General features: G+C 36.5%; 2 protein-coding genes across 2 annotated transcripts in view; one reads left to right on the top strand and one right to left on the bottom strand.

Annotated features, from left to right (window-relative positions):
* Positions 1 to 2,528, top strand: part of LOC126965298 (katanin p60 ATPase-containing subunit A-like 2) — a 32,114-nt gene extending 29,586 nt beyond the window's left edge. The window contains exon 8 of the mRNA XM_050808826.1: positions 384 to 2,528. Within this exon, the coding sequence (XP_050664783.1) occupies positions 384 to 511 (128 nt within the window). The 3' untranslated portion in view covers positions 512 to 2,528. The remainder of the gene's footprint in view (positions 1 to 383) is intronic.
* A 180-nt stretch (positions 2,529 to 2,708) lies between these two features.
* LOC126965291 (BTB/POZ domain-containing protein 2-like) lies at positions 2,709 to 10,920 on the bottom strand. Its single transcript, XM_050808808.1, has 4 exons — positions 9,989 to 10,920; positions 8,538 to 8,991; positions 6,015 to 6,161; positions 2,709 to 4,475 (listed from the first exon to the last, which is right to left on the bottom strand). Exons 1-4 carry the CDS (start codon positions 10,744 to 10,746, stop codon positions 4,317 to 4,319), a joined length of 1,518 nt encoding a protein of 505 aa, XP_050664765.1. The 5' UTR covers positions 10,747 to 10,920; the 3' UTR covers positions 2,709 to 4,316.
* Positions 10,921 to 11,318: the final 398 nt, after the last annotated feature.

Below are 11,318 nucleotides of genomic sequence, written 5' to 3' on the forward strand. Positions count from 1 at the left end.
AGTATATTTGGTAGGCAAGACAGTGTCACTATAATATTGCGTATTTGGTAGGCAAGACATTGTCACTATAATATTGCATATTTGGTAGGCAAGATAGTGTAACTATAATATTGCGTATTTGGTAGGCAAGATAGTGTCACTATAATATTGCGTATTTGGTAGGCAAGATAGTGTAACTATAATATTGCGTATTTGGTAGGCAAGATAGTGTCACTATAATATTGCGTATTTGGTAGGCAAGATAGTGTCACTTTAACATTGCGTATTTGGTAGGCAAGACAGTGTCACTATAATATTGCGTATTTGGTAGGCAAGACAGTGTCATTATAATATTGTGTATTTGGTAGGCAAGATAGTGTCACTATAATAATGTGTATTTGCAGGTGTCTCAAGCAGACGGGACAAGTTGAGTATGTCGGACATAATCGCAGCGATCGAGCGAACCAAGCCAGTCTCTAAGAATACCGCCAAGAGACACGCGGCTTGGCACAACGAGATGGGATCTTCTTGATAATATCTAGTCTTGTTTTGTTACTAGTGATGACCCTCTCGTGTCTCCTACCCTTGTATGCATGCCTGGTTAAGCATATGCAATGGTAGTTTAATCTAAGTATGGGAAATGTTTGAACCTGAATAGCTGCCTGTTATCTACTACAAAATTGACTGGCAAAATTTGCATATGACTCATCCAAAAATCAGAAATAATATATAATCTTCAGTGCCAAGTGTGAATTTTTTATTATTCTTATTAATTTGTATGGTGTCTATGATGTTTTCCTCTACTTTTACTATATGGCGCTCTTTCGACGCCATAATAAGGTAAGAATAGGTAAAAAATTTCACACTTGGCACAACTACGGCTCTGTACTGTTGGAGGGTGCTTTCATTTTCCGTAAATGATTCCGTAAAGACAATCAGTTCTAACTTATGTATTGTAATGGTTGTGGAAAGATTTTATTGCAGCACAGTTGACTCGTTTTTGAAATAACATAAAACGAAATGAGTAGGAATGAATAGTTTTGTGTTAAGGTTTGTTTTAAGTAAATTATAAAATGGGAGTAATAAAACATGTACTTTCTAGCTACAAAAAATAAAAATGCAAATTTATATTTTGGCCAATTTTGTTCAACAGAGAGTATAATAATGTATATAAATTTTACCTCTTAGGATCATAAAGCACTACATATTATGTCGCCAAGAGTATTTACAAAATGTAATAATGTAGACTTATCGACGGCAACTCACCTTATCCGTACACGCTCTGTCAATGGGACGATGTATAGCTTACCATCGATAGAAGTTTGCATGGAAATCTCAATTCACGCGACCCAATATAAGGCGATAAGAATGACTTATCGGGTATATTGAGACAGCTTCAGATTATTGACAGCTAATTACCTACTGACAGTAAAAGGCAGTCATTTATCTCTATACGTAGATAGTATATAGGAAACGGCTGTTAAACTTTTGTATTTACGGTCTATCCGTAGTTTCGTGCCCGGTACGGTTAACTTATAATAGCCGAAACACATGGTAGGATTTGGTACGGCCTGACCACCGGACGGTCCGGTGGGCATGGGTTGGCGCCTCCCATTGGTCCGCTGTTGTACTCGGTACTTATAATAATATTGTGCGTTGGACAATACGAAATACCATCGAATATGATCCGCTACCGGACCGCGTCCGATGTTCGATCATGTATTTATGGCTTAAGTAAACACCAGTTCGGTGGTAAACATTTAATTCATTCTCTACGTCTAAATCTGATTTACAAATACAACACTATAACATAAAATTGATTACATTTTAATTAAACTAATATACAACACAACAGTAATTATATACAAAATATATCTATAGATAGTTGTATACAACTCAAAATTAAAATTATTATTTATGCCAAAAGACACTAGTTTATTAGTGATTTAAAATTTTAAATAAAAATAAATAAAACAGGAACTAGTTTCAATTTAATTTCGATTCGATCATTTCTAGCAAGTCTCGCAAAACGACACAGGGCGCGGCCGCCATTGCAGTGGCTTAGCCTGGCTGCCCGTTATAAATTGATTAAATTGGGATTCTATCTATGAAAGAGCCACTTAAATAAAGCAGTAGAAAGTAATTTATCTACAATAATATATATATTTTTATTAGATTTTTAGACTGATTTTAAATTTGAATAAAGTTTAGGGGAAGATCTGAGAAGACTTGAGAACACATCTTGGAAAACCGAGACGGTGACAGCACCAGAGAAGGGTTAAGCTCTTGAAGCCATATTTATCACCCACAGTGAAGTGCTCCTTCTCCGATCGCTTTAATACCTCAAGAAAGTAATGAAACGTGGCTAATACAGGAAATGTATTGAATTACGAAACAAACTGTTAACTATAAAAATATCGCGGTTATTTCTGGAAAATATTTATTTTTACTATCACAGAATGATTCAATAATAATCATGTTGGTCTAACCTAGTTTAAAAAATCGCCAAACAGCTGGTAATTAAATATTAGCTGCGACCGATGGTAGATTTTTTTAATGAAAATAAGGGCGAGACGAGTACGACGTTCAGCTGATGGCAATTGATACGGCCTGCCCATTACCATGCAGTGCCGCTCAGCATTATTGAAAATATTCAGAGTGGTGCTACAATTGCGCTCGTCACCTTGATACATTAAGAGTCATTTGCCCAATAATTTCACTAGCTGTACCATTCATAATTTGTATTAGCTAAGAGTGATGAAAGTGTAAACTTTGATTTGCAGTAGCGAAATAGGTTTAAACATCACTGCTAACTAGTTTTGACCAACATTTTTATCTTGGTTTATTTATCTTCAGTTATTTATCAACTTTAGACAAAAACCATTAAATTAAATTTAAAAAATATTTTTTAGCTATCAGATCCATAAAGCTATTATTTTTTTGTCGCAGGTAGATTGTCAATCAGTCACTGACCTGTATAAATACCACTGGACAGGCTGTTCCATATGTTTGACAGCAAAATGTTTGTGCCTATTTGAAGCGCCACTCGCGAGCGTCCAGAGAACTAATTTTGACGTATAATGCAAATGAGCGTACTCTGACGCATTTTAGCATTTTCAATTATTTTCGTTCGTTTTCCGTGTTAATCAAGGTAATAAAGTACACATTTTTTTTTTTATTTATCGATGTTTGTTTAGTTGAGATTGTCATCACTAGTTTTAGTACCGCATACTCTCGCTACATGGCAAACAGCGCCAAAATGGCGAATATCAAACAGGCACAAAAGCACTTTGACAGGCGCCAGTCCAGTGGTATATAGTAGACGTCAGTGGGTACAGTACAATGACATTATAATAAATGTAGATATATCATGAATGAAGTCGGCCGCGGTAGACGACCGGCATTCTCATAACTAACTACAAATTTACAAAATTTTTATGAGTCTAAATAGCTATATATAATAAATGTTCATGTATATTCCTAATGCTGGGGCCATGTTATGATAAACACCAACGCTTATTAACTCGGTCAAATAGGCCGTTCGATATTTGCTGACATATTCTCTCAATTATGACTGTTCATTGTCAGTACATTTATGAAAATTTAATAAACGTTTACAAAAATCGTCACGTTTTTGCTGTTAATGGTGATTTTCATTAATATAACACTAGAAATGAGGGATTGCTTGTAATTTTAGTAGGCTTCATAAGATACATAATAGCTTTAAGGGTAAATATATACACTTTATTAAAGTCCCAGCCACTGTTCAGGCATTATGTATAAATAAATTTAAATGTTTTATAAAAAAATGGCTCTGTCGTAAATCCTACTACTCCACAGCTGAATATCCAAATGATAGGACAGTTTGGGATTATAGAGAGAGAGTAGAGATAATGATTATTTTATAGAATAAGAGCACATATAGATAATGCTGGGAGAGTTTCTTGCGCTGCTTCTTCTCTCTCAGAGCGCTATTAGTTTCCGAAGCGGTAGTAGTACCTAGTATATTAGAAATGGCATCGAAAAGAATAATAAAGGAATAAATTTTGAGAAAATAAATGCCTTTTCTATTGGCTCGTTGTGAGATGGCGGTTACCGTAAAAATGGCTCCAGCGTAACAGCAAATTTAATCTACGACGTCAAAAAAATAATCGATACGTATCTTCACCGTCAAGTTTCTGCAATATTACACCGAGTCCAGCCTGAGCTGATCACAACACTATCGTCGTATCACAACACTACAGACGGAGCGGGCTGCACTCGTCCACCACTAGGGACACGTTCCGCAGGTCCCCACACAGCAGTAGGTCGGACAGTAGTGCCGCCGGGCCCCGGTGTTAAATGTAGAATATGATGGCGGGGATCTGGCCATCTTCCACCGACGTGCCGTTGTTGTTCCCCGAAGCGTACGAGAACTGGAAGACCACCTTCTCGCCGTTGTTGCAGTCCACGGTCACCCGGCGAAGACCTTTGGTGCCGTAGTATGAATCCGTGCCCTGGGTTTAACAAGTTACATGATCAGAAACATACGGTGTTATTACAAAGCACTAGTAATTAATTGCATACGCAACTTATGGTTATTATCTATTAAAACGGCTTTACTCACGTTTTGTCGGTGTCGGTAACGACTAGTTTCGGACCATTCGGAGGTCCTTCATCAGGGTGAGTGTGGTGGGTTCGCGATAACGTCCCACCTCTTACTGCGGACTTAAACTCGTAGTACGCGGCTGGACAGGGCGGGACACACACAGAATGTACTCAAAATATCCACTACGTGATCATTGGTACTATGGGTACATTCTGTGCACCCGTGGACACCAATAGTGATACCGTGCTCGTCATCACCCGCGCCCCCCGCACCTCCCGCCCTGTCCAGCCGCGCACTACGAGCTCAAGTCCGCAGTAAGAGGTGGGACGTTATCGCGAACCCACCACACTCACCCTGATGAAGGACCTCCGAATGGTCCGAAACTAGTCGGTACCGACACCGACAAAACGTGAGTAAAGCCGTTTTAATAGATAATTTAATAATGTAACTCACGAAAGTATTAATAATTTAATGGTTTTATCTTAATAAAATGTTTAAGTAGGGATAACAGAGAGAATTGTCATACTGAAACATCCATTAAGTTGGCATAGCGACATCCCATTCTGCACGGAAGCACGCCAAGATAGGGAAGATATTAGTAGGAAAGTTAAACATATGTTGAACACTTGTTTTAAAAAAGTTCCATTACAAATCTGTCTTATTCTGTTGTTTTTAACGTTCCACAATCTTTACGCATTGCTTATATCAGTCAAAAATTGCATTCCGTTCCTTTATACTTCAGTTTATGTTGTGCTTTACGACGTTTTAGTTCAAGCTAAACACTGTTTAGGCGTCGTTATTGTTGGTACACTGACGTTTTTATAGTGAGGAAATGAAATTCTGATATTCATTGTGTTTAAATATTTGCATGCTAGGAATAGTGCTGGCAAAACATGTAAGCTCTTATTATTTATTTAAATTTAAACATCATTGTATACTATGTTTTTTTTGCAAATAAATATATTATTATTATTATTATTAAGGTCACTGTCTAACAAAACACGTGTCTAAGCCATGTTTAAATATTTTTTTTGTAATAACACCGTTAATGTTTTAAGATTTAGATTAATATCGCTACCGTCGTTTCAGTGTTGCTAATTAATTCCAATGTGCACAAAAGTCGGGGCATATTTAACGCTAAAAAAATTCAGAAGTATCGCAATAAAACACACGGAACACTCAAAAGTAGTAGACAGTGACAGTCGAATGACATTTCAAAATGGCGACCGTGTGTCTTTTTTTGCCACTTCACAGTTAAGTTGGTATTACCTACTATACGCCTTTCTTATGCTCTAGAACGTCACAGGGCAACAGGCTATTCCGAATTAAATCCGCAGGCCATTTGATGAGCACACACATCACAGCATCAATGAGAACACACTACTCCATTTACTCACAGCTAAATATTTGAACCTTTCAAGGCCAGAACCGTCACGTCACCCTTTACCTTGAGTTTGGCACTCGCGATGTAAGACGTGTTGGGCAGGATCTCGACGGGCTCCTTGAACATGGCGCGGAAGGTGTCGTCCGAGCCGTCGCAGCAGAACGTCGTGGTGTTCGAGCCGCACACTTTCTTCGTTGCCAGGTGGATTATCTGGAGACATTTCATAATCACAATAATCAGAGAGAAGCAAGAGAAATAGAGGCAGGCAAATTAGAAGATGGGAAGATGAAATAGTTAGAATGGCCGGAAGAACCTGGATTAGATATGCAAATAAAGAAGAGTGGAGAAGAACAGGGGAGGCGTTTGCCCAGAGGCACACAGACAATTAAGAATTTAAAAAGAGACATGTATAAGGATAAGTTTTGTCTGAATAAAACGCTATTATTATTATTAATAATCAGAGAGCGAAATAGCACAAAACGGGTCAAACGTCAGCATTAGAAATTCGCATCCTGAATTAACAATTGAGCGGCATAGGTGGGGGAAGGGGGAGTGATATATAGACCCCCCCATTAATCGCGCAAGCGCGGAAAATATTAGTTATGTTTTAATTGAACTTTTCAAATTTGAGGTTATGTTAAGTTACTTTTGCAAGCTTTTTGCGGATTAACTTTGAACAAGGATCATATAAACAACAAGTTTTTGAGACTAATTCGGGTCTCCAACGCTGCGGGAAGGGCAGCTCCTTCGCCCTTGCCTAGTTACAGCGGCCGGTGGCATACCACCCCCCGAGTCTTCGGCTTTTATAAAACACTCTCGGGGTAGGGCAGACAAATACCAGATGGAAGTCGTCCAATGAATAGCTTCTATCACAGTGTAGTGATAAAAATATTCATTATAATCACTTCGAAAAAAATATTTTATTATATTTTATAAATTTTAGTAGTTCCCAGGAAGGTTCAGACAGTGTTTTTTTTGTATAGACTCGAAAAATTATTCCATTGCATGAAACTTCAAACGCAAATTTAAAGAAAGTGTAGATAATTGAAAGAGATGAAAAACCTAAGCAAAACCCTTACCAACACCAAATTCAGGATGCATATTTCTAATGCACACCCCACAAAACAACGCCACTTTCCGGAGTCTCTCAAACCGTAAATTTTCTAAGTACCCACATAACATATTTTGATGAGGTTGTCTTCTACCATTTTATTTGTGAAATTTTCATCTGTCTGTCTTTTTATTTATACATAATCCACAGCTCTTATAAAGATTTAATTAATACATATAAATATGATATGACAGCCATAAGGGGATTAACATTTTAAAGGCCATGATTGTATTTGGACAGATGCTAGTCCATGTATAATTATATTGACATACACAAATATATATATATATTTTTTTTTTTCATTGTCAACTTGCAACCCCACACTTGTGTAACTCAAAAATGCATGCTGGTTTGCCTGTAATTGGATTTACACCATAATTAATACTTATTTTATTTTCTTTATAAGCTAGCAATAGTGTATAATCTGTTGGTGAAACTAATAAATAAATAAATAAGTATATATATATGTGTAATGTAATAAATCATCGTTTTAATGTAATAAAAATTTTTTAACAAAAAAAATAACTGACTTCAAAAACACTATTTCAAAACAATAGATATAACATGCACTAAAAAGTATAAAAATAATTGAGTATTTTTATACAATCTAATTAATTAATCTAATTCTAGTTACGATTATAGTTATTTTTGGAATCGGTGTCCTTCCGCCGCGACCCGCTATCGCCTCCTCACAACTCAAGCACATCTCACCTATAACTATGTATGTAGTCACAAACCTATCTTGGATGACATCGACTCCAAAAATTACAATAATCACCAGCTTTCAAATAAAAAAACAATTAACAAAATAGATTCACCCAGTCGAAAGTTTTGAGGTAACAAACTTAAAAAAAAACATACCGACGAATTGAGAACCTCCTCCTTTTTTGAAGTCGGTTAAAAACATAGGATTTATACTACAAAGATACCATACTAACATGAAATGAACTATGTTAATAAAATCATAAAATTATGTTTCCACTAATATCTATAAGTATGTATTTTTATAACTCTACCACCTAAATATTGCTGTCACCTTTACCCTCATAACAAGGCTAACAAGTGATATCTTTGACTTTCATTTGGGAACAGCTCCCACATGTCAATGTTAAGAACAGTCCAAGGTTGTTTTTGAAACAAGGAGCTGGCAAGCAAAATAGGCACGAAATTAAACTACATAATTAATCAATTTTATCATAATTATATAAACCAGAAACTTTTTTTGGAAACAATTTTCAGTTTCACAGGGTGGTTTGAATTGTAATGTAGATGCATATTCAGAGGGCTAAAAGCTACGAGATTTAAAACAACCTTTAATTTACCAGAAGTTTAAGTAAACCATTTTATATGCCACACTCTCCTCATATTGGTGATAATAAAATCCTGATAATTAATATACTGACTGATATCATCACTCAATGTAAATGGTGCATATTATTTTAAAGCACCAAATTATGTGTTGTAATCTTACTCACCTGTAAATGAACTTCATACTCGCTAGGTCCAAAATATGATCCATACAATCCAAAACCAACCACAAATATCCTCTGGTCTACAGTAAATCTTATTCTATCTGTGGTTCCACTGTAGCCCCACCTGGACTCAGTCTGAGAGAAGCGAATCACAGTCAACTCTTTACCAGTCATACAACACCTTGGAGTATCAAGGAAGCCAACATTTGGTTTAGGATTTACAGTGAAATACAGGAACAACTGTACAATTTCTCTATCGTCTAGGAGGCCACTCTGGGCTGGGCCCATTGCAAACTCTTCTACAGACATGAGTGGAAATCGGATTGCATGGAAGGCACGCCCAAGGACCACTCTTTGGTTATTAGGAGTAACTGGTAACTGCCTGCGAATACACTCTGCTTCTGACCAGCGTAGGACTGCTGAGAAAATTTTTGCTTCTCTTATGCGGAGTGTATCCCTGTAAGCATTTTGTCTATTTTACATCATGCAAATATAATAAGTATCACTTATATCAATGACAAATACAGGAAGTCAATCTGAAAAACACCTAACATATAGTCATGAGACAAAATAGTACTTTGTTGATAAGCAAGATGACAAAACAACTTACCCCCTTATTCATAATGGTCCGCTAACTTTAAACAGCTGCTTAGGAGTGTTTTTTCTCATTCTGACTTAGGTCAATAGAAAAGAGTGTGAATTAGCAGTGCTTTAAGTTAGCAGACTATTATGAATAAGGGGGGTTAGTGTACATAAAAAGTAAAATGTGGTTGTGGTACAAGTTTAATTCAAACGAAATGCATAAATTAGGCTGTGATTGGTGATTTATCAATTATCAGAATGCCATCTAGATTATGCGTACCATAACAACACCTATTCCTGCCGTGAAGCAGTAATGTGTTAATATTATTGTGCTTCATTCTGGAGAGTGCCGTGAAATTACTGGGAAAATTAGAGTTGACATCTTATGTTTTAAGGTGACAAGCACAATTGTGGTACTGCTCAGAATTTTTTGGTTATTCAAGAATCCCGAGTGGCACTGCATTGTAATGGGCAGAGTGTATCAATTACCATTAACTGAATTCCTGCAGGTCCCATACCCTATTTCCATAAATAAAAAATGTGTATATCTATAGAGTGCAATATTAGATATTATAGTAACTTGTTTGACAGAATATTTTCATTAATGATGAAAAAGTCCGCATGGACTGATCTATTGATGACTTTTTGGGTATAAGTTATTTATAAAATAAAAACATAAAAACTCATTAATGTACTAAGCCTTATAATAATATCTTGTTTCTGACAATTTTTCCATAATTTTTTAAACATTAGTATCTTATAGACTTAGAAATAAATTAGTATCAATAATATTATAAATTGCTATTGGAAAGTGCTATGCTAGATTCAATATTTCTGCAAATATTATTAATTACCATGCATTATATTATTACCTTTCTAGAACTGCATTTAATGTATCCTGATCTATGTCAGTAAACCCTTCGGCATTGAATGCATCAGCGGTGTTCTTGTCAATCATTTCCAAGCACAATGTAGCCAGCTGTGGCTCATCAAACAACCTTGCTTGTGTCAGCAACAAGAAAGCGTTGTCAGTACCGAGGTTACTTTTTAGAAAATCTACACAATGTTCTTCTAATGCTGCTACTGCATACTTTTTAGCGGTGTACAGAGTCGTCATTACACTCTCCGGCCCAATTCTGACCTCATCAGAGTACAAGAATTTCAACAAATGCAAAAAAGCAGCTGGTTCCACATCGGGCAACTCCACCTCATCCGACTTCGTAGCCAGTACTCCGTTAAACATGGCGTCGAATACAGGGCTGCCTACGGAAAGAAAAAACTTATGTGCTGGAATGACTTGCTGGTTTACGTCCTTACCAACAATAAAGTGGACGTCAGCAAGTATTTCGTTATTGAATAAGAAGGATACGCGTTCCTTGACAGTAGTCTTAGTGGCTTGCCAATTGTGAAGACGGCCTCTGTTATGTGTTGGTAGGTTCTCGATAGCGGATGAAGTTGAGGGTGTGGGTTCAGAAACATGTATTATTTCCTCCTCTATATTTCCCTGCCTAGCTTGCAGGTTTGATGGAAGCATGTTTTGAGGAGGATGATCATCTCCACCGGCTCCATCTTCGAGCCTTACATTGGATAATCTATTTACAATATTATCTCTTCTAGATCCTGAAGCCATACTAACATAAGATCAAAGGCCAGCTATGATCAGTGTGGATTGTAGGAAAAGTTTAAATCAACTAATAAATTAGAAGCTTAAGAAGAACCAAGGAAGTAAAATGTTTACGTTTAAATTTTCATATTTTGTTTTATTCTCAAAATATAGCTTTTTGTGCACTTGCCAGTTGCCTGACTCGCATTGACATTTGCGATTTGACAAAAGTATTTTTTTTTCTCTGGCACCGTACGAGTATGCACATTCAGCCAAGTATTATTTTACTCTTTGCCTAACAATGTATGAATGCAATAATTGAAATAAAGATACGGCGTTTGACAGATAAACTGCATTTATTTATTTAAGTTACTTATTTTTATTTATAGACTCTCTTTGTCGTATAGAAATCGCCCTCTAACTTCCACAGCTTAAATCGACATACTCATTCATCGTCGAAAGCCGTCGATGTATAGAGCGACGTTCAGTTCAGTTACTCCTCACTCAACCGACCTTAAAAAAGGAGGAGGTTATCAAGTCATGTGTATTTTTGTTTGTGAGCTCATAACAAAATAAGACTAATATGCGTATAGACTAGT

The sequence above is a fragment of the Leptidea sinapis genome, chromosome 7, assembly GCF_905404315.1.
Source record: "Leptidea sinapis chromosome 7, ilLepSina1.1, whole genome shotgun sequence".
NCBI lineage: Eukaryota > Metazoa > Arthropoda > Insecta > Lepidoptera > Pieridae > Leptidea > Leptidea sinapis.

Excerpts from the sequence above, each read along its gene's own strand:
- LOC126965291 (XM_050808808.1), bottom strand. The coding sequence starts at position 10,746 with ATGGCTTCAGGATCTAGAAGAGATAATATTGTAAATAGATTATCCAAT. Across the intron at positions 8,992-9,988 it reads TTAAATGCAGTTCTAGAAAG|GGATACACTCCGCATAAGAG; the intron begins GTAATAATATAA and ends AAATGCTTACAG. Across the intron at positions 4,476-6,014 it reads TCGCGAGTGCCAAACTCAAG|GGCACGGATTCATACTACGG; the intron begins GTAAAGGGTGAC and ends TGTTAAACCCAG.